General features: G+C 44.8%; 1 protein-coding gene across 1 annotated transcript; it reads right to left on the bottom strand.

The window, feature by feature from the left end:
- Positions 1–79: 79 nt before the first annotated feature.
- Positions 80–22487, bottom strand: RAD54L (RAD54 like). Its single transcript, XM_037149344.2, has 18 exons — positions 21861–22487; positions 21676–21762; positions 20053–20172; positions 13201–13261; positions 12334–12469; positions 11823–11892; positions 11415–11703; positions 10847–10971; positions 10406–10556; positions 6707–6833; positions 5403–5477; positions 5158–5288; positions 4513–4623; positions 4229–4352; positions 3811–3889; positions 3314–3493; positions 404–567; positions 80–307 (listed from the first exon to the last, which is right to left on the bottom strand). Exons 1-18 carry the CDS (start codon positions 21882–21884, stop codon positions 97–99), a joined length of 2265 nt encoding a protein of 754 aa, XP_037005239.2. The 5' UTR covers positions 21885–22487; the 3' UTR covers positions 80–96.
- Positions 22488–24262: the final 1775 nt, after the last annotated feature.

Raw genomic sequence — 24262 nt, forward strand, 5'->3', positions numbered from 1 at the left:
TCTCCCAGAGAACAAAATTCAGCAGAGCCCTATGGGAAAGGAAGCCCCTTTCCCTGTCTCCTTCCTCTTAACAGCTACACCCAGGCTAACTGGGTATCAGCAGAGGCCCCGCTGCTCCTCATGGGAACGCTGGTGGAAGACGAAGGTGATGGTAGTGGAGGCAGCATCCCAGGCAGCCTGGAGTACCTCATCCCTGAGCCCTCGCTTATCAGTACTATGGTTCCATTGAGCCAGGTCTGAGGTGCAGTCAGAACCATCAGGGGGTGGCCTGACCTGGTGGTTGTTGACACAACGGCAGCAGCGCAACCTGGGGGCAGGGGACAAAGCTGTGGTCACTATACATCCCATCTCCATGCTGTGCAGGGAGTTCACTGATGATGGCTAGCATGAGCACTTCACCTACCTGTCATGTGTGTCACTGAGGCTAGCCTCATCCAGGATAAACAGCTCTTTCAACTCGCCCAGAGAGAAGTGCCGCTCTACATCCTGTTCCTCGTCTACCACACAGCTACTCAGTGCCTTCTTGTGGCTCTGACGCTGAAAGATCTTCTCCTCGATGGTTCCTGCCTGGGAGAAGATGGCAGGAGCCAGGGAAGCAGGGCTAAGTCATACCCACACCTAGGGGGCTGGAAAACCCAGGGACTGAAACTAGCCGTCAAGAGAAGAGAGAAATGAAAAGGAAGAATCCTGCAGCAATACCTCTGCTCCGCTGGGTCCATTACCCATTGTCTCTTAGGAACATGACTTGTGCATGTCTGCCCACCCAGGATATTTTCTGTACCAATGATATTTCCACAGCCTGGCTAAATCCCTTCAGGGTAAGCTGAAATTCATCTATAGCAGCTTTATCAGACTTCCACACCAAGCCCAAGTCTCACTTAGTAACTATTACTTGGGTATCCTATGTTAGATGCTGTGCTAACACTAGGATATAAAGAAGAATCAAATATCCCTATTATTGAACTCACAGACTAGTGAAACAGACACACACTTAAGCTAATTGGTATAATAATAGATTTCTGTATAGAGTACCCAGGAGCCTGCAAGAGGGAGCTCCTGTAGAATGGAACGGTGTTGAAGAGAATGAAAGTAAAGATGGCCCTTAAGTTGAAGCTTAAAAAATGAATCAATAATTTACAAGGAAAGGGAGAAGGGAAGGCATTCCCACCAGATAAACAAAGGAATAAGTCTGACCTAGTGGGGGACTGAGTTTGGCCTATCTAAGGGACAGTGGAAGTGCACAGTAAGAGTTGGGACTGAAAAGTCAGCAGAGGCCATAATGGAGAAGCTTGGATGCCAGGCTTAAGAGTTTGACCTTTTCCTAGAAACGATAAAAAGCAAATTCAGAATTTTTGGAAAGCTCATTCTGGAAGCAGTATGTGAAAAATGGGTTAGGATAAGATCAAAGATAAAGAATTAGGAAGATGCCGCAATATCCAAGTGAGAGATTATGGTGACTTTAGCATGGCATGGAGAGGAAGGTTAGATTAAGGAAATACCAAGAAAGTAAAAATGGTAATCAGAACGTTGTCTAGTAGGATGATTATCCTACAAATTTTGGGTTGCGTAGATAGTGGAGCCATTAAATGACAAAGTTCATGAGGGGAGCATGTTTTTGTCATGATGTATCTCAGTGCTCAGGTAGAAGGAAATGTACAGTAGGTGATAGATATATGAGCTAAAAATTTCACTAGAGACATGTCACTATAATGAACATATATAATCACAAAGGTAGGAAAACCAGAGTGGAGTTTCCAAAGAGAAAAGAATTTCAAGATTAGTAGTGAATAGTACCAGATATACAAAGAAGGAAAAATCAAGAGCCTCTTGTTTTGGCAATTAGAAAGCCAATAGTAGTACATTCAAAAGCAGGTTCAGTAGCATAGTGTGATGAGTAGAAGATGAGGTAAAGTTAATCTGTAGGCTTTGGGAAAATTTGACAGTGAACAGAAAGTAACCCAAGATAGTGGCTACAGTAAGACAGCAATGAGAAATTGCTTTGTTTTTAAGGCAAGAGCCACTTGAGTATGTTTGCAGACTTCAGAGAATAAAGGAGAAATTAATTAAGAAAAGAAAGGATGGAAAGTGTTCTAGAGCAGAGCTGGAATAATGAATCTCAAACAGAGAGGAAGGGCATGACCTTCCTGAGATGGGAAGAACAGGTATAGAGATTCACAGAAGATAAGAAGTAGGCAGAGAGAATTCAAGCCTAGTAGCCTATGGTTTTTTGTTTTTTCTGTGAAGCAGGAGGACAAGGTCTCTGCAGAAGAATAAGAAACAGGGTTAGCAAGGAAACTTAAGGGCAATGTTGAAGGCTTGAAGTATCTGTTGAAGGAAATGAGATACGGCCCAGCCCAAAATAGTGAACCTGAATTTGTGGTAGTACCAATCTGTAAATGCAAATTTATCTGGTTTAGAAGCTGAGAACAGCTATAATGATCCAAGTGAAGTAGGTATTATTAGGGAAGGAGTACCTGAAAGGATGCCCATTAAGGATCAGGCTGAAGAGAAAAGATAGTCTAGCTAGATTTGGGGACTGGGGACAGGGCACTAGAGACGTTAGGTTGAAGCAGATGTAGGAAGTATAAGAAAGCTGGACAGACAAGAAGTGATGGCTATTACCAATGACAGCTATCAAAGTTTTGGGTGCTATGTAAAGTGCTGGTACTGTTAAAGTTACACAGTGTAGCCTCAGGAGTAATTAAAATAGGGAGAAGTCAAGGAAACATGAAGGCCAGAGTGCTAAATAACTGCATGGTCCTTGAAGTCCATTAGCATGACAGTGGATTTGGAGAAATCCAAAGAAAGAAAGAACGAGCTGGTGTCCAAAGTAATCCATGAGTTAGGAAAATAGCAGGAGGTAGATTACTGAAGACAGGAAAAGAGGATATCAAGTCAGTCAGCATGAGCTGCAAGCTGCAAAAGAGGAACTATAGGGTGGATGATCTGCGTGATCACGGAGAACTTGAAAAATGCCAACACCACTCCTCAGCACCATGGGACATAGAGTATAAGAAGTCTACAAGGCCAAGTGGGAGAGCAGAAATCAGGTATGAGGAAAAGCGGGTGTCCTATGAAAAGGATGGGGCTACAGGGGAGTTTGTTAGCTAATGAGCAGGCATCCAGAGGGCATTGTAAGAAAGGTTTCAGGGAATGGGATACAGAGAACAGAAGAATAAAAGGCTTCAGGCTAAGCCCTCAGCCACTGCTAGAGGGAGAGGGGCCAAAGAGAGACACTGAAAAGCAACCCAAGTTGGTCTTGAAGGTCTTGTTCCATGACCCACCCCCACTCTGACCACAACTCCATCCTTACAGACAGCAGGCGATAGATATAGCAGGTCTTCTTTTGACCATCACGCCAGACCCGAGCCATGGCTTGTTCATCATTAGCTGGGTTCCAGTCAGGGTCAAACATGACCAGTCGGTTAGCCCCAATGAGATTGAGGCCACAGCCCCCAGCTTTGCTGCTCAGCATGAAGACAAAGTCAGGGCTCTAGAAAGAGAGGAGCAGGAGAAAAAGAACCTTTTGCAGCTTGAACTGGAATCCTACTCGGCCCAGAAAACGGTTCTTACACATTAGTACTCTTGTACTCAGACTAATTACGAGGACCACCAGTTTGCCCACCACCCAACCTCCTAGACCACTAAGTCAGGTCCCAGCTCAGCCATCACCAACAAGCCTAACCCCACCACACTCACATGAAAAAAATATCCAGGAATACCCTAGGACAGCGCCCTCTTATATCTTCTCTTTCAACCCCTAATTCTGTGTCACTACATTAGGGGTGTGGGGACAGGCTGTGTATTTACCGATGGACTGTTGAAGCGCTCCACAACCTTGGCTCGCTTCTTAATGGACATGGTGCCATCCAAGCGGACATACAAGTACCTAAAGGGAAATCCACATATCAAAACCTAGGAAGAATGTAGAGCTCCTTGGAGCCAGAGCTACTGAAGGGAGTGAACTAACCATGCTTGAGACTACTCACACACAGCCTAAGGCTCCACATTCCCAAAGGGAGGGGCAGGAGCTAGGAGCCAGGATTCTGTCCTATGGGAGCACCTGAGAGACCAGGGGCTATTCTGCTTGGTGATGAAACTAGGACCAGAACATCATAAGGAAAAGTCCCTCCTACACCCACATCCACCAATCAGAACACCTACTTTTCCTAGGGGAACAGTAGAGAGGCACTCCTTTGGCAGCCTAGTTAAGCTTGTCCCTCCCTACCTTCGAGCCCGGCAGAGCTTCTCAAAGAGGTCCAATGTTTGGGTATAATTGGACACCAGCACTACTTTGTCACTGCTGCGGCTTCGAGTCACTGCCAGGATGTAATCAAGGACCAGCATCTTACCTGGGGAGATCAGCAACTATTAGCCCTCAGCAGGTCATCCCAATGACCCACAACTCTTACTCTTGATACCCTGCCTTGAGTCAAGGTAGGTCTAGAACAAAGAGATAGTTCCCCACCTCTCCTCCCAGAGAAACCAAAAAACTGACAGGAAAGGTCCCACCTGACAGCTGGGGCTCTAGAGCCTTCGAGGTATAACCGGGGGGGAATATGTCCAAGGCACCTTCGAAGCCATCCTCCTCTTTTACACACTTGTCATAGATTAGAGCTGGATCTAGGGGAAAAATTAAAACCAAAATGCCAGCTACATTGCTTTAGAAAGTTTCCACTTCAATGCTCATTAGAACACCCCCTAGAAGCCTACCCGAAAGACCTTCTTCAGTACCAGATTTACTTGGTTTCAAATTCCAGTGTGCAGTGAGTGCCTTCTGGGACCATAAATGGACAATTTTGCTCACTAGGGTGTTCTCCCAACAAGAAGGGAGCTATACCAGAGACATTAAAGTTTGTTATTTTTTCACCTGTCCAACATTTTATATGCACATGTATGCACGAACACACTTATTACACACATAGTGCTATATATACCCCAAGGATCAAGGATGGGCTACGCAGAGCACAAGCTAAATTTTTCAAAGCAAAGGGTCTGTTTTACAGAGTACACAATGCAAAGCTCATGTCTTGGGGAGGGCTGGAATCACATGTGGCCCCTATGAGGACACTGGACAAGTATTCGTAAAGGTGGCTAGATCACCTGCAGGAGCCTACCCTTTCTTGTAGAGGACCTCAGAGCATGGACCCAACTCACGATTACAAAGCTTCTTTAATGAGGTGATGGAAGAAAGGGAAGACACACTCATCTTGCCCTCATGCAACTCTTCTGCTGGCTTGGCCTGCCTCAGAAACCTCCGGTATAATTCAGTCTGAAGGGGTGTCAGCCTGAAAAAAAGGCAGCTGGGTCAGTAGGAAGTGCTGAACCACACTCTGGCCCTCCAAGGGCAACTCAAGAGCTGGGTTTTTACTCACACCATGCCCCTAAGTTGAGTTCCGTACCTACAACAAACCACCTGCTCAATCTTCACAGGCAAATATTTAGAAAGGATGTCAGATGTCCTCCGTATCAGACACCTGGAGAGAACAGTATAAAAAGGTAAGGGGCTGCTGGAACGGCCATGCAAACTACTAGAATAAAAATTACCACCCAAAGGACCAAGACTGATTCTTGTAGTATCAAATATCAGAGACGCATCAGCCTTATGGCAAAGATATCTATGTTGGGGTCTCAGTCAGAGAAACAGAGACCCTTTCAAACAGTCTAGCTTTGACTGACAACTTTTTCTCTTCCCTTTCAAAAGGTTAGCTGGTCCTCAAGAAGACCAAGGTCTCCCATTGAACCTGGTGCTCGGGCTAAGAAAGTAAACTATAAACCACTAAGTCCTTAGGGGAGTTCCTGCATTTGCCCGAATGCCTATTGTCAAATGGCCCAAGACTCAATGAAATTAAGCCCACACCTCCAGGCAGACCAGGAAAAACAGTAATCAGGAACCTAAGCAGCAGCTCCTGACACACTGACTCTCCTTCCTGCCATCTAAAATTGGGAGTGAGCAGGCCCTGGCCAGGTAGCTCAGTTGGTTAGAGTTGTCCCGATAAACCAAGGTTGCAGGTTTGACCCCTGGTCAGGGCACATATAAAAATCAACCAATGAATGCATAAGTAAGTGGAACAACAAATAGATGTTTCTCTCATCGATAAATAATAATTTTAAAAAACAAAACAAAACTGAGAGTGAGAGGTGGCAATTGGGAAGGGCAGAGCTCTTAAGGAAGTAAATCATTAAGTGTATTTCATATGTACCTACAACAGAGGAGTCCAGAATGTACCTGCCCTCCTGGCTATGTGGCCCCCATGAAAAAAGCACTTTCAGCCTGGGATCCACATCCATCAGATATGCTCCTACCTATCCAAGAAGGCTGTGAAGCCTGGGAAGGGAAGCCTGGTTCTTTAGGTCTAAGACCAAATGACAGGAAGCTTCTGAAATATTAACGATGCTACAACGGATATTTTGCTCAGAAAGTCCAATGGTGTCAGAAAAGAGCTTCCTTAGCAGATTGCTAAGCCACCCAAAACCAGACCACAGGGCCCAGGCCAGGAAGAAAACAGGAACTTGGCCTGCAAGAACCCTTCATTTATTAGTGGCTATAGTCAAGGCACAGATCCCACTCCCTTCCTAGAATCCCAGCCCTCACAGGCCAAGGCCCCAAAAGATCAGCCTTGGATGGCTTAGCTGGCAATGCTGATGAGCTCAGTTGGGGGAACCCAAAGAAAGCTGCTGCCTTCTAGCCCCACCCTGCCATTACCTATTCACAATGCTGGTGAGCTCCCGCAGTCGCTCCTCTCCCAGCTGCCGATCTGCCTCACTGGCAGCTGCATCTCTACCCTTCAAAATTGGCAACTCGAAATGCTTCTTGAACTCATGCACAGTTCCTAAACACAGGAGAGAAGGAAAAATTAGAGAGTATAGAAAAAGAATGATTTTCCCACTGCCAGTAATGGCAGACCACTTTGTTACAGACCAACCTTCCTGCCAAGACCAACAAAGCTGAACAAATTACAGGCAATTTGAATGAATCAGAGAGCTCCCAAAGCATGGGAAACTGAAAAGACCAAATAATGAGATAGTAGATTAAAATCCAAATATCTAACTAATTACATTAACTATAAATGGACAAAATAATCCAATAAACAGACAATCCAATTGTCAGCCTGAATTTTTTTAAAGAGCCCACCTATATGCTGCTTATAAGAGATGAAGCAGCATGTATCAGTGCCATGAAGTTCATGCTAAAGAATAGATGAACCTTGAAAACTGTATGCTAAGTAAAAGAAGCTGAAAAAAGAAGGTCACATATGATAGGATTCCACTGTTATGAAATATCCTGAATAGGCAAAGTCATTGAGATAGAAAGCAGATTGGAAGTTTCCAAGGCTTAGGGATAAAGGGGAAATAGGCGGTGACTGCTGAATGGGTATAGGGTTTTCTTTTGGCCAGAAATAAAAAGATCAGGCACCTCACAAAAGACCATATTAAAAGCCATTCAACTTCATTCAACATTAGGCAAGTACAATGAGCTTCCACTAAACAACAATAAAATGACTAAAATATTTTTTAAAAATTTAAAGATAAATATTGGTGATGATATAGAGCTATGGTCAACAAACTACAGCCATGGGCAAGCCAACTGTTTCTGTAAATAAAGTTTTATTACTCTGGCTGGTGTGGCTCAATGGATTGAGTGATGACCTTCGAACCAAAGGGTTGCCAATGCCATTCCCACCCAGGGCACGTACCTGGGTTGTGGGCTAGGTCCCCAGTTGGGGGCATGCAAGAGGCAACCAACTGATGTTTCTCTCTATCTCTTTCTCCCTCCCTTCCCATCTCTCTGAAAATACATCAACCAAATCTTTAAAAAATAAAGTTTTATTAGAACACAGCCATGCCCCATTAGCAGAGCTGAGTAGTTGTGACAAAGACAGTTTGGCCTGTGAGCCTCTAGCTGTTTCAGAAAACAACTGCCTACCCCTGATGTAGAGACAATGGAATTCTCATACTCTGCTGGTATAACCACTTTGGAATGTGATTACAGAGCTGAATACATGCATAACATATGACCCAGAAATTACACACTTTGAGGACAGAGAAATACATACTATGCGTAGGTAAAGACATATACAAGAATGGTCACAGTATCATTATTCAAAAGAATAATAAACTGGTCTGGCCAGTGTGGTTCAGTGGTTGGGTATTGTCCTGCAAATCAAGTGGCCAGTTCAATCCCTGGTCAGGGCACAGAGCTGAGTTGTGGGCCAGGTCTCAGTTGGGGACATGCAACAAGCAACCAACATGTTTTTCTCCCTCTCTTTCTCCCATCCCTTCCCCTCTCTCTAAAAATAAATAAAATCTTAAAGAGAAAAAAAACTGGAAACAATTCAATTGTCTATCAACAGTAGAATAGACATATTCATTAAAGCCACTTAATTGGACACTAAAAAATTATTTAAAAAAGAAAGACCCTGGCTGGCATAGCTCAGTGGATTGAGCATGGGCCTGTGAAGCAAAGGGTCGCCAGTTCAATTCCCAGTCAGGGTACATGCCTGGGTTGCAGGCCAGGTCCCCAGCAGGGGACACATGAGAGGCAACCACACATTGATGTTTCTCTCCCACTCTTTCTCCTTCCCTCCCCCTCTCTCTAAAAATAAATAAATATTTTAAAATTAAAAAATAAAAAAAAGAAAGAAACCACCCAATAGAGTCTGCTCTGAGGTCAAAGTTCTTGTGAGGCAGCCACGACATGATGAGCAAAAACGTCTGGAGAAGCACAGTATTTTCATCCACAGCTCACAGTGACCCCATGTCCTAGATTTACACCGCCTGCCACCTCTGCAGTGGGAACATGGCCAGAGTGCGGAAATCCTCGCCACGGCAACCAGACAAAAAGAAAAAATAAAAGGCATCCAAATTGGAAAGAAGGGAGTAAAACTGGCAGTTGCAGATGACATAATACTATATGTAGGAAACTCTAAGCAGTCTACCAAAAATTCCTATAAGAACTGATAAATGAATTCAGTAAAGTAGCAGGAAACAATATAAATATTCAGAAACTGGTTGCATTTTTATATGCCAGTAGTGAAGAACCAGAAAAATAAACTAAGAAAACGATCCCATTTACAACTGCACCAAAAAATAAAATAGAATACCTAGGAATACATTTAACCAAGGAAGTAAAAAAACCCACTTGGAAAATTTTAAAACTGGATATAGGACCCGAAAAGACACTTTTCCAAAGAGGATCATACAGATGGCCCACAGGCACAAGAAAAAATGCTTAACATCACTAGTCACCAGAGAAATGCAAATTAATACCATGATGAGATATCACCTCACACCTCAGATATCAGAACTCATCAATAAATCAACAAACGAGTGTTGGCAGGGATATGAAGAAAAAGGAACCCTTGTGCACTGTTGGTGGGAATGCATATTGGTGCAGCCTCTATGGGAAACAGTATGAAGGTTCCTCAAAAAACTAAAAATGGAAATTCCTTATAACCCAGCAATTCCAATTCTGCGTATATATCCAAAGAAACCCCCAAAACTAATTTGAAAAGACACATGCACCCCTATGTGCACTGCAGCTTATTTACAATAGACAAGATACGGAAGCAACCTAAGGGACCATCAACAGACAAGTGGATAAAAAAGCAGTGATGTATATACACAATGGACTATTATTTGCCATAAAAAAGAATAAAATCTTATCGTTTGGGACAACATGGATGGACCAAGAGGATACTATGCTAATTAAAACAAGGCAGACTGAAAAAGACAAATCCATAGATGATGTGAAATATAAAGAAATAAACAAAACAGAAACAGACTCACAGACAGACGCAGAGAACATAGAGAATATAGTCAATAATATTGTAGTAACTATGTATGTTGCCAGGTGGGTGTACTTGAATTATTGGGGGGGATCGTTTTGTGAATTATTTAATTGTCTCACCACTATGTTTTATACTTGAAGCTAATATTAAAAACTATTATTTCCTGACTAGTGTGGCTCAGTGGGCTGGATGGTCCGGCAGACACTATGGTCACCGGTTGGATTCCTAGTCAGGGCAGGCACATGCCTGGGTTGCAGGCCAGGTCCCAGGTTGGGAGGTATGTGAGAGGCAATTAATGGATGTTTCTCTCATACATCATTGTTTCTCTCCCCCTCTTTCTTCTTCCCTTCCCCTCTCTCTAAAAATAAACCCTTTTATTTTTAACCCTTTAAAAAATAATATTGGATGGCAACTATAATTTAAAAGTAAAAATTTTTTCAAATAAGGCCGGAGTGGACCTTGCTGAGTTGCTTGGCAGAGCCAAGGTCTCCCAATGGCTCCCCCTGACGAGAAAAGTCTTCCTACAAGTACAGCTAGCATTCTCTCCTTTCTTTCCCCAGCCAGAGTTACAGGTAAGGCTCCCTCTAATGTAGCCAACAGAGCTGAATTCTTACCTAGGATGCCTGAATTAACAAAATGTACCAAGCTGAAATACTCGAGGAGATCATTCTGGATGGGAGTCCCCGAGATGAGCACCCGCCGGCTGGTGTTCAAGCTGTCCAGGGCCTGATAAGTCTGATTCTCAGAGTTCTTGAGCCTGTGTCCCTGAAAGGAAATTAGTTCTCACTTAGGCCTGGGCACAGTGTAACATCCCTAATGGTAGCAATGTCTTTTGTAGAGGAACCAGCTTCTGGCCATCATTGGAGTTCTAAACACTGCTTATTCCTCTTTTGGCAGATTGACCTCAGGGCTTCTCCTCCCACTTACTTCCTCCAAAGCAGCCTACTCTGTACTCAGCATTCCCCAGTGACTGACACAGCCCTGGGGTGGCAATTCTCAGTGGGGACAGTCTGACACACTTTTTCCTACCACCCAGACCTTTAAGAGTCAAGTACCTCGTCACATATGACCAGTCCAATACTCCCTTTCTGGAGGACTTCAACATGAAGGCGGAATGTCTCGTAGGAAATGATGAGAATAGGAGAAGGCACTCTGGCCCCACGCTGGTTCATGAATCCTTCTAAGACAGAAAAGGCATCAAGGAACAAATTTTAGAATATCTTAAAGAAAAAAAGATTTGGCCCTGGCTGGTGTGGCTCATTGGATTGAATGCCAGCCTGCAAACCAGAAGGTCGCCAATTTGATTCTCTGTCAGGGCACATGCTTGGGTTGTAGGCCAGGTCCCCAGTTCGGGGCGTGCAAGAGGCAACCGACTGATGTTTTTCTCACACATCAATGTCTCTCCCTCTTTCTCCCTCCCTTCCCCTCTCTCTGAAAATAAATAAAATCTTTAGAAAGAAAAGAGTTTTGATAGTTCTTTAATTTAGCCTGGGAATAACTATTTAAATTATTTTCCATGGAAGTTCTCTTCTCTGCCACTTCTCATTGCCCTTAATCTGGCCATCAATGAGCATACACATAAGAAAGGAGAGGAGCGCAGCCATCTTTGTTAAGGCTCCATACCCAGCTTTTGATCTATCTCGTTCTTAGAGCCTCCATCAATGGCCAGCGGTTGAATCCTCCCTCCAAGCCATTTGCCAACTTCGTTGTACCAGTTCTTCACCAGGCTGGAGGGCGACACCACCACTGCCTTGTCAATTTCTGGCTTGCACTCTGGACTCTGGCGCAAAAGCGTCCACATCAAGGTGATACACTGCAGCGTCTTGCCCAGGCCCATCTCATCAGCCATGATGCAGCCGTGGCTGCCTGGGATGCGCCGACTGGTGACACACTCCCACAGGAACTTCACTCCCTGGGGAAGAAGAGGACCCAGCCCACACGGGCAGCCACACTGCTGTTACTCCAGAGGCGGCAGCCTCCCAGTCTCAGACCCTGGCCCATACCTCATCCCCACCCCCAACCACCAGTTACCTCTTTCTGATGAGGCCGCAAGACCTTACTGAGAATAGGATCAACGACCACATGGACTGGGAGTTTTTCCCTGAGAAAACATGGCAAAGAAAATATGGAGCTCCGACATGAACAAGGGCATGCCCTCAGCAAGTTATATCCTGCTGATCCAGAAGCCACAGATGCAACTGCCTGAGAAGGGCCCTGCTAGGCCTGGTAACCAAACCACAGTAAATTCTCACTCCAGGGAAATTTAGGACAGGGCAATGGGTTTCCTACATCATCACCTCAACCCTTCCAGCTCCTGAGCTTGGCAGGAAGGGATGAGAAACTCCCACCAAATGGACACATCCACATGCTCTTTCCCAGGCACTGCTCTTCCCCACCCACACACTCTCTGGACGGTGCAGCAATCATGGCACTCTGAAAACATGTGCCAGTCCCAAGCATCCATCACACCAAAATGTTCCCTGCCCTCCCAGGTTGCAGCGCACCTACAGAGAACTGCGCAAGAAAACAGCAATGTACATACTTGTCAAGCTTCAGCTGGTCATGGGCGCTCAGTGGGGGAGGCTCATACAGAACCAAAGCACCTTCTTCCAGGGGGTCATGGAGGGCCCGGCGGATCCCAGCCCTTTTGAGGCCCAATGCCCGAGAGCCCAGAGGACCTAGAAACCAACAATCTGTTATGTAATCTTCTAAGTTGAGGAATTCCAGCAGGCCCAGCTCCAATGCCTGTTCGTCACATAACCTTTCTTAAGCTTCCATGTGACCTGGCTCTCTCCCTAAACCACTCCAAAACCAGTTTGGGCAACTCTACCAGACCATTATCCCAGTCTGCCTCAGATCAGAGTTCTTACTATTTTACTTCCCCATTCAACTACAAACTTTCTGAAGGGCTGGGTCTTATTCATCTCAAGTTAATCCTAGAAAGGTCTAAATCCCTAAAACGGCCTTTTCAAGACTTAGAGCTCTTGAGAGTTGGCCTCCTTCCTCCCAGCCCCAGTTTTAGCACAATGCTATGTTCTACATAGGAAGGGAAACTCTGGAGAACCTATGCCTCCAAGAGAGTCGGCCTCATAAAGAAGATGCCACTGAACTCACTTGGACTAAATGAAACCTCACCCTGACCCACCAGGAGCTTCCCAAGTGCTGGCACAGCCCCTTCAAGCAGATGACAGGCAGTCATTCTTGGTGGCCCTTGTTGAAGCTATCAAACACAGCCTTCATGAGGTCTCAGGGGAGTCACCCCATAACAGTCACCACTCGACTGGCACCTTCAATTCCAAGGTAAGCTTGTATGTACAAAAGCTGAGGTTTTAATTATTCAGGCACATTTTCACATGGCTGAGTCAAAAAGAGGAAAAAAATAAATGTGAAGTATGCTTTCCATTTTTACCTTGATAATTTGGAATGGGAATTTTAAAAGGCTTTGACAAAATGCTTCGAATAAATGCTTCCTAAAAAGAAAAGAGAAGAAACAGAGATTCAGGAATGTTTGGCAATGTTATGGGATACTATTTCTACAAATGCAGACTAAGATGTCTATTTAAGCACGGCAACACAGGGAGAGCACTGTATTTTGATCACATTCATGCAGACTTCATCTGAACTTCATCTGAACATGAAGAGATATGATCCACATTAGGTCTGTACACAGCTCTCATCTTTGTGGCTTTACATAAGGTTCTCCAAGTACCCAGGGAAACCAGAGGACCAGTGACCAGCGTCTAGCCTCAGTCAACCACAAGGCTCATAACCACTAGCTCACAAAAGACCATGCCATTGTGGACAGCTAACTTATTCCTTAGGGTGTTACACCTTAAGAAGAAGGTACCACAAAGCTACCCAACCCCATTACTAATGAGGAATTCCAATGTCTGGATTCAACCACTGTCCTACTGGACCACATCTTCCCACACATACCCCACATTTCTTTTTTTGTCATATCAGTTCAGCCTATTGCAGTTAATTCTGACATCAGCCCCCTTGAGAACTCAACAGCCCCTCAAAGAGCAGGAAGAACAGGAGTAGCATTAGTAAAGTGATAACATTAACAACATCAGTAAAAATGACCACAGTGATAACTAACAATGTACGCCAGATGCAGCATTCGGCCCCTTGTGGTCATGCCACCATTTAAGCCGCACCAACAGTTCTACGAAGTCCATATATTACTGACATACCCAGTCTACAGATGAACGAATTTAGGCTGAGTCATTAATATTTTCCCAAGTCACACAGCTGTGAGAGATGGAGCACCTTCCTGATTCCATGGCCCTTCCCCGTAACCAGGAGGCAGGCGATGTGGCCTCCTAACCTAATCTGTTTGAGTACAGCCATGTGGATCAGCCCAGTCAGCAGCTTCTTGCCACGGGAATGCACAAGAAAGAGAAGGACATGATAAAGGGGACATAGAGAGAGGGCAAGCCAATCACCAAGAAAAATAAAGTGGGAAAAGGGTGACAGGAAGCAGACACCCTAGAGAAGGGTGGCCTTGGTGCTTCCCCTCAGTGTCTGCCGAAAGCCCCTGTGCCATCACCTGGGCCTGGCATCAGCACTGAGCGATGGGGCTGGGGCAGAAGAGGAGGTGGGGGAGTCCAGAGCCCCACCTCCTGAGCTTACTCTGACAATTCCCACCGAGGTTCTGGTCTACACACACCTGAGCCCTCTGGGAAATTACAGTAGCCTGTGAACCTCAACAAAACAAGGACTGAAACCCAAGAAAGCAAGGAGAAAGCAAGAGCAAAAACCCTAAAGGTAGTTTTAATGAAAACACATTAGTAGAAAAAACAATAAATAATATTCCTTCTGACAAAAAGGTAGTTTAATAGGAAAAAAGTACGCCTGCCTTGCCCTGAAATTTTTACCTTTTTATTATTATTTTTTAAGATTTTTATTTATTTATCTTTAGAGGGGAAGGGAAGGAGAAAGAGTGGGAGAGAAATATCAACGTATGGTTGCCTCTTATGCGTCCCCTGCTGGGAACTGGCCTGCAACCCAGGCATGTGCCCTGACTGGGAATCAAACCACGATCGTCTGGTTCGCAGGCCGGCGCTCAATCCACTGAGCTACACCAGCCAGGGCTACCTTTTAATTCTGAACCATTTCTATACAGATCAATGTATCTATACAGATAAAGTACAAACTCAATGTACTTTAAATAGGAAAAATATAATGATTATATTTGGCAATCTATTGGAAGACAGAAAAGAAATGTCAGAACTGAACTTCATTATCACAATAAATAAATAATGTGACTAAGGCAGGGTTAGAGACAGGCCCAAATTCATTTTTTATTTGTATATTCCTTTGCAGATGAATAAAGTCTTTTATTGACTTATTTTTTTAAATTTTATTTATTTACTTTTTAGAAAGAGGGGAAGGAAGGGAGAAAGCGGGACAGAAACATCAGTGTATGAGAGATACATTGACTGGTTGCTTCTCACATGTTCCCTACTGGGGACCTGGCCCACAACCAAGGCATATGCTCTGATTGGGAATTGAACCAACAACCTTTTGGTTTGCAGGCCAGCGCTCAATCCACTGAGCCACACCAGCCAGGGCTATTAACTATTTTTAATTACCATGATTATTATAATTATAACTAGCAATAATAATGAGAAATTCATATGTGAAGGATGCTAACAAGAAAATCTACCCTCACCCTTACTCGTGTGGCTCAGTGGGTTGGGCATGTGGTCCCACAAAATGAACAGTCACCCATTCAATTCCCAGTCAGGGCACATGCCTGGTTTGCAGGCCAGGTCCCCAGTCAGATACATGTGAAAGGCAATCAATCAATGTTTGTGTCCCTGTCTCCCTCCTTCCCCTCTAAATATATAAATAAAGTCTTTTTTAAAAAAGTAACTTTAAGTCAAAGGGAAGTAAAAGGAAGGAAATGGACTCAAGTTTCCTTTCTAATTTGGTGTCAATTCTGCCTGCAATTCTAAAATTGAAATATTATCTTCAAGATTATTAATATAGGAGGCTAGAGTTGAGGCTCCGAATAGCCAAAAATTTATGCTCCAAATTTTAAAAGCAAGACTGTCAATAAAACCGGGAGCCACAGTTTCTGTGGGGAGAACCGCAGGCTTGGGCAACTAGCATAGGAGACTGCGAGCACCCCTGGCCAAAAACATCTGAGGGCACAGCCTGCGAGACTTGCAATGGCCAGCCTCTGGGAACCTGTTCTGGTAATGCTCACTGGACTCTAGCAGAGGCAGAGGAGAGAGTATGCTCTCACTTTTTTCATTTAGTTACTGAAAATTCGTATCATCCTTTCCTTCTGATATACCAGGGAGAACATCCCTCATCCCTACCAAGGTCAAAGCTTCCCTCTTCCAAAGAGATTCACTCTCTTCAGTTTTGCCTAATCTCTCCTTTATTTCAAACTCTCCTTCTCACCAGCATTTTAAAAATGCTTAACTGCCTTTAAAGCCTGGCTGGTGTAGCTCAGTGGATTGAGCACGGGCTTGCGAACCAGAGAATCGCGGTTCGATTCCCAGTCAGGGCACATTCCTGGGTTGCAGCCAGGTTCCCTGCAGGCCAGTTCCCAGCAGGGGATGCGCAAAAGGCAACCATACATTGATGTTTCTCTCCCTCTCTCCTTCCTTTCCCCTCTAAAGATAAATAAATAAAATCTAAAAAAATAATAATAAAAAATAAAAAAATAAAAATAAAAATAAAAATGCTTAACTGCCTTTAAATTAAAAAAAAAACTTTTAAAGATTTTATTTATTTATTTTTAGAGAGAAGTGAAGAGAGGGAGAAAGAAAGAGAAACATCAACGTGTGGTTGCCTCTCACACATCCCCTACTGGGGACCTGGTCTACAACCCAGGCATGTGCCCTGATTGGGAATCAAACCAGCAACACTTCCACTGAGCCACACCAGCCAGGGCTTAACTGCCTATCTCATAAAACAAAAATTCCTTTGACCTCTTATCTCCTACCTTGGAACTTCTACAAAGAGTTGTCCTTATCTTCCATTCTGCTCTTTTCATCTTCTGAAACGACTGACCAAGACCACCAGTAGCCTATATGACCCTAATTCCAATAAATGTGTTAAATATCCTTATCTTACCAGACAAAGCTGGCCACTTGTTCTCAGATATTCTCTGCCTTTGACTTCCGTGGACACCACTCTCCCGCTATAACCCCCTACCCCTGCTCTGGGACTTCATGCTCAGTTCCTTAATGGGCTTTCGTTTTCCTCTGCCTAACCCCCTCAAAAGTCAGTGCTCCACAGGGCTTGGCCCTAGGCTCTTCTGACTGCACACTCACCTAGATACTACAATACACTTTGGAGATATTAAATATCACCAATGTGCTAATGACCCCAAGTATATTTCCAGTTAGTACCTCCCTCCTAGGCTCCACACCGACATTTGCAACCACCTTCAAACCCAGACACCCCGCCAGTGTCTAAGGCTAAAGACCTCATTTCCAGAGCTGCCCTGTGACTTCTGTGGGTCTGAGGCACTGCACTGTGACTTTTGTGGGTCTGGGTGGGGCCTGAAGGGAAGCAGAGTTTATGACACCTCAAAATGCGTCTTTTGGGATATTAATTATTTTAGTGTGGTTATTTTTAACAAACAGCAGACTTGGGAGAAGCTCAGAAAACCAAATAGAAATACATTTCTAAGGGAAATCTATATGTAAGCATGTCTCCATCACTGAACCAGGCCTGCCTCCACCAACAATGGACAAGGCGTGGACTTACATCTGCATACACTTGCTCACTATCCTTTTCTCATAACTGATTCCGCCCCCATCATTTTTTGTCTCTAGGTGAAGATGGTATTTAAGGTGATGGCTTTCACCAAAATAACAAGTTATTTTGCTTTCCTGGGTCTCTCCCATGTATACATGAAGTATACATATTATTACATGTTAACTTTAATTTTTCTCCTGCTAATCTGTCTCATGACTATTTGATTATAAATCCAGCTAGAAGAACCTAGGATGGGGGAAGATTTTCCCTCCCTGACAGGCTCCTTCCTCCACAGCTTTCACACAAGCCGTTCCCACCATCTAGATCATGTCCCACTCGCCTCACCTGGCTGAACCCTCAAATCCTTCGGGACTCAACCTCATCAGCATGTCCCACAGACTGAGGTGTTCGCCCGTCTCTGGATTGTTAGGCTCCTGTTTTGCACTCACCATACCTGCACTTATGTCATACAGTTTATTGTACACGGGACAACTTGATCAGCACCAAAAAATCTTAGGAACAAGGCCTCTAGTCTGCTAAATAGAGATAGAGTTTCAGACAAACTAGAGATAACATCTAAGCCTGTTGTTTCAGCTCCAGGCCCCCAAAAGCAGGGAAACCAGGAAATCAGTGCCAAAGCTGACATCAGAACCAAATGCACTGATCAACTAACAATGCCCTACCCAAGCCTCGATCAGTCGCTAGAGACACAACCCTCACTCCCTTAGCCACCATGACTAATGATTCTCCCCTATATAACCCACCCCCTGGAAGCCACTGGGATCCAGGTCTTTGGGCACTGGCTTATCTGTGATTCCAGGTATGGGCTATTTCCTGAACTAAAAATCCTTACTTTGCTGTCTTAGTAAGGTTCTGTCTTATCGGGCGCTGATGTACACAGAAAAGCAGATCTCTTTTCTTTGGTAACATACATACCTTTTTTTTTTACAGCTCAATAAACAATTAAATTTAGTGAATTATATACGTATGGTAAAACTATCACAAAAAGCAAGGGAACATGAACTAATTCAAGATAGTGGTTAGCAGACTAGAGGATGGGAAAAGGGATTATGACTTTGATGATGTTCTAGTTCTGGATGGTGGGTGTGTTTTATATATTACATGCTATATATGTATTATTTTGCATTTATCTATTATGTAAAAATATTTCTAAATATTTGCTGAGTGTACAAATAACCCCCATTACACATTCCTATTTTTCCTTCAAAACCTTTCTGTAAAGGAAAAACACACTCCTGTTGTGTCCTCTACTCTTAATCCTACACTACTTCACTTCAGACACCACACGTGCGAGTTCTCCACACATCAAGCAATTCTTGGCACCACCTGGGTGCCATACAATTTAACTCAATTCTGACAATACCTACCTGGAGAAAGCATCAGATTTTACAGATGAAGGCTTCATAAGACTGTCTCCCTCCCACCACTTCAGATGCCAACCCCAAGGTCAGGTTGTGACCTGTGGTTCTGTGGACAGGCTATATACTGGGGGGTTCCCACAACTCCCTCCTTGGGTTTGATTAATTTGCTAAAATGGCACACAGAACTCAGAAAAAGTTTATTTACTAGATTACTGGTTTATCTCAAAGGACATTAAAGGATACGAATGAACAGCCAGATGAAGAAACACAGCGAGGTCTAGAAGGGCCCTGAGCACAAGAGCTGTATCTGTGCACAAGAGCTGTATCTGTGGAGTTTGGGGTGTTTGGGGTTCCTTTTCCCAGAACACAGATGAGGTTCTGTTCATCAACTCATAAGCTCTGGGACTTGAAACTCTCCCAATCCCACCCTTTTGGGTTTTTATGGAGGTTGCATTATATAGGCATGATTCATTATGCATTGGCCATTCTTTGGTGGGTTGGTTCTCCTGGCAACCAGCCCCAAGGTCAGGTGCTTTACAAAAATCATCTCAATTAACATAAACTCAAGTTTGGTTGAAAGGGGTTATTGAAAGACATCTTTATCCCCCACAGTCTCTTAAATTCCAAGAGCTCAACATCACTGTCCCTCAGAAAGTTTGGTGAAAAAAGGTTCAGATGAACTGCTCTGTGATTTTGGACAAGCTAACTTCTCTAAGACTTGGCTTCCTCATCTTAGAAAAATGAGACTTACGGGAGATAATGCACAGCCCCTGCCTGGTGATGATTAGGTTGATTTCACTAGCGGCAGCACGTGAAAGCTGTAGAATTCCAGTACTTCTTAAAGCCCTGTGCAGAGTCAGAGATGGAGTGGACCCTAGTTTCAATATCCTGCAATAGCCTTCCCCCTCCTATACCCTCATGTCCTCAGGAATCTGAGCTACCTAAGACATTAGAAAAGAAGGGGACTCCAAATCAGCACACATCTCTAAGGAAAGAGGCCAGGCCTCTTTCAGTTCCCAGGAGCTGTGTAAGCAGGCCCAAAGTTCCCACCAAAGTCTGTCTGCTGGCTACTGTTAAGTCTTCAGGGGTGGAAGCCAGCCTAGGCAAAAGAACAGGGCACATACATGCACCAGCAGGTTGTGGTTCTGACTTACATGTTGATTACTGTCCAGACAGGGTGGTCGATTCGTTAGCTGGGTCAAAGCTTTCCGAAAAGGAGCGTGGAAACAATCCTGGCTCTGGGTCTCACTGCTGGATTTCAGTTTCTTAGGAGTCTAGGAGAAAGTGATGGGAAATGTGAAGAAGTCTAGAAGACCACAGTGGTGGATCTAAATGTTTAATGGGGGGGTTGGGGTTTGGAAGAGGTTATAGGGGAGATAAATGGTCATGGAAGAAGATACAATGAAACAGTGCAAAAAGAGAAAATAAAATGCTTATTAAATTGCCAGGCAATGTGTTAAAAACTCTTCACATATATTACTATGTATCATTTTCACAGTGATCCTATGTTAAGTGTTTGGCATCCTTATTTAACAGGTGAAAATTGGAGTTCAATAAGTTTAAAGAACTTGCCTAATCTGAGATGAAGCACTGGAAGAGGTGAATGAAGCAGGTCTGTGAAGGCTAAGTCCACCAGTAGCATAGAGTCATGCTGCCCCAAATCTTTACTCCGAAAACTCCAAGGAATAATTGAGCAACTGTTTGCTTCCCTCCCTAAGTTTCCCCAAGAAGTGACAAGAGTATAGCTGCCCCCAACTCCCAAGCCACTGAGGCCATTCTCCAGTCAGCTCATATCATGGCAATGAGGATCCCAGCACCAGAAACATTTTCAGGAGCAACCAGCAGCAGACAGTACCATTTGTGACTCAGCTGTACCAAGTGCTGCCCCAGTTCAAGTATGAGACCCCTATAAGAGGCAAGGGACAGTCAATGTGCCTCCCTCAAAGGTAAGAGGAGTCCCCTGTATACCAGTGGTACAACTACAGAGCAAGCCCAGTGAGACATCAGGCAAGAACCGACTTGTACCAGCTTGCCAAGGTATTTGAAGCTTCAATGACACTATAAGGCACTCCTGAAATAGAAACACCAAGCCCCTTCCCTCGCTCTACATGCTTTTACTCACATACTACCCCTGCCCAAAACTGTCTTCTAGACTTTCTTTAGGTAATCTCTTTCTCCAAAGTTCCAACAGCCAAACCCTAGCTTCTTGAACCACTTTCTCTGAAGTAAATGCTGCATTGTCCCGTTGATTTTGGTTTATACAGGTCCTGCCTACAGCTAGCCCAGGAAAGCCCCACAGGAGGAAGCAGAGCACAGGGCCAGTTCAAAGATGAACATACTATATTTGAGTATTAGCAGAGACTGGAGGGGCACCATCCCTCCTATCCAAGCCTAAGTGAGGTCTGGACTCTAAGGTAAGCCCAGTACCCTCTGCTATTCTGTGACATTGGGTAAGGGGACAAAAAGCAAAAGAGAAGCCTGCTAGTTGCTGTTGGGGAGTACTTTTTCCCAAGGCAGCCAAAGGCCAGAACACCATGTACTTCTTTGCTTTGGAATACCCCTTCCTACCAGGAAGATTGAGTGTATATTAGCTTCTAGCGAGCACCTTGGGGACAAATATTTTATCTTGTTCAATGCCTGACAAACAGTAAGCACTCATTAAAGGTTTACTGAAAGAGGCTCCTGGAAGTGACTAGGTTTGACCCATGTAACCCCAGAAACTAATTCCAGAACCCCTTTCTGCCCCTTTCCTATCCCCTCGAGGGCAAAGTACTCACCACTGCCCGAGGCTGCCAGTCTTCATCATCAGAGGGTCTACCTTCCGGTTTTCTCTTGGCCAGCTGGCTAGGAGCTAAGCTCCTCCTCTGAAAGAAAACGGAAACTGAGCACCGGCAGGAATCTCGCAGCCTGAGTCTATCGGACCCAGGCAGAGACTACCCAGTCTCCTCTAAGCCACACTTACCATCCTTGCTAGACCCAGGAGCATAAAATATCAAGTAACCATCAGCCACAAGTCAAAGGCACCCAGCAGCTGAAAATGCTGAACCAGGACATGGCAGAAAGCGGGCTGCTATATTAGCTAGAGCACAGCTAGTTACAGAGGGAGCTTGGATAGAGGGAATTCCGCCAGTGACTAGGTTGGGGCCCAAATTTGAGAGTAGCCGGTTAGTTGACGCCGGAGAGCAAGCCAAGAGGAAGTATCCCAGCAGAGTGTGGGATGCGGGGGGCGATGGATGGAGTATCAGGCTGGGCAGAGTGAAGTCGGTATAATGGTCCCAGGTGGGCGTAAAGGAAGGGGTAATCGCAGGCCAGGAGAGAGAAGCTAGGATGAAAACCTGAGGCCCGAGGAGAGAGAAGAGGCGCCCAAGCCAGGAAAAAGGGAATTTCCCAGGTCTGGAGCCGAAGTTGCCAGACTCGAACTAAGGAAGGGCGAGCAGGGATCCAGGCAGGACGATCAAAAGACCCGGGTTTGGAAGGAGAACCCCAGGCAGAGCTGGAAAAAAAAAACGGCCAAAGACGAATTCGGCCCCAGCACACCGGCTTAACCGCCGTCTTCCCAAAGCGCGCGTTAACTGACACCTTGGCTCCCTCCGGTTCCGCCAGGCCCGGTCAATCGAACCTCCCGCGGTGCTGCCGCCACACCACCCATTGGCTGCGTTCAATGCGTTCGGCGCTCCAGACCCAAGGAAGGGGCGGGCCTAGTCATGCGGCCTCGAGGGTGCCCTTACTTCTGCGGCTGGAGAGGCAAATCAACCCTACTGGGAGGTGGGATTTAGGCGGGAGGGCGGGGCGTACAGCGGTGTAACCGTTGACCGAGGTGGGCGGGGCGAGCAGGCTCGGTTGGGATTTTGAGCCTGCGGGCTGTTCCCAGCTCTTGTACTGGGGCATGTTTGTCCTAGGCCGGTGAGCTGTCCGGCAGTAACTCAAGAGGTGGTTTGCAGTAAACGGGACCACAAGGAGTTGCCACCTGTCTGCAGGAGGCTGAGGATTATAAACGGCACCTGTCTTCTCCTCCCCTAAGCCCGACTCGGAGCGGAGGTCCGGGGTTGGAGTCAGACCTGTTATCCCCGGTCGGGGGTTGTCATTTGATTTGCTCCCGCAGTATTAGCCCCCAGCGGACCTTTTGGTCTGGGTATCTTAGAGGAAGCTGCCTTTTTCTGGGCAAAAACTTTTTTTGAGTTTTTTTGAGACAATGAATTCTCATCTCTCAGACCTTCTCTTCATATCTAAAATGTGCGTTATATTAAGTACCTTCCCCACAGAGTCATTCTGAGAAGTAAATTAATGTGTTTAAATAGCGCTAGACACAACTTACGTGCTCCATAATAGTAAGGTGTATATAGAGGGGGGGTGTCCAGAAAAGCCCAGAATTTATTAAAATTGTATATTTATTCTTACATGTTTAAACCTTCAATGTACTCTCCATTCAATGCAATACAAGTATCGAGACTTTTTCCCACTGCTCAAAATAGTTTGAGGCTCATTGATTTTGATGCCTTTTAGGTGCTTCTGCCGTTTTTTGTTTCACCTCTTCCATATCTGCAAACTGTTTCCTTCTGAGGACTTTTTTCATCCCGGGGAAACAACAGAAAAAGTCACCTGGGGCAAGATGGGGTAAATAGGGAGGGTGAGGCATGGTGGTCATGCCATTTTTGGTCAAAAACTGCTAAACATTCAGCATGGGCAGATGGGCAGGTGTGCTTGTAAATCACCCATCTCGAAATGGGCAAAAGTGTTGAAAGTTAAAAAAAAAAAGTCACTGAGGCCAAACAGCCTCTCACAACAATGCCAGCTGGTACACCGATACAGATGGGTTCCTAGAATACCCACCTAGAGGGGTAAGCCTGTACTAGAAGGGGCCCACCCTCCAGAAGATAATTTCAGAGTTTTGCGGGGTCCCTGCTACATAATATTTACTACCAAGCATTTATAAGTTTCTTAGATACTCATTTAATGCTCACAACTATAATGAAGTTTACTATTGTCCCCATTTTATAGATGAAGAAACACTCAGAGAGTCTATCTAATACCTTGTGGAACTAGCAAGGATTTGAATTTAGGCAATTTAGCTCCAGCCATTGTTCCTAGGTACCATGTTATACATGATAAGGAGGAGCAGAACCGAGTTTTGTGGGGCTTGAAACATTTGTAAGTATTTATTGAGACCCTCTAACATTAGGTATCCATATTAATACTTAGAATGAGGGGGAAAACAACATCCACTATGGAATCTTGGCTATTTAGTCCCTTTATTTTGAAACCTCTTTAAGCAGTTTATCAGAAAAGTTTCCCATCGAATCTGCCTTCTCCCCAGTTAGAACACTGATTAGAAATCCCCAGTTGCTTCCAGTGCTCCCAGGGTCA

The sequence above is a fragment of the Artibeus jamaicensis genome, unplaced genomic scaffold, assembly GCF_021234435.1.
Source record: "Artibeus jamaicensis isolate MK-2021 breed Jamaican fruit bat unplaced genomic scaffold, CSHL_Jam_final scaffold_847, whole genome shotgun sequence".
In the NCBI taxonomy this organism is placed as follows: Eukaryota; Metazoa; Chordata; class Mammalia; order Chiroptera; family Phyllostomidae; genus Artibeus; species Artibeus jamaicensis.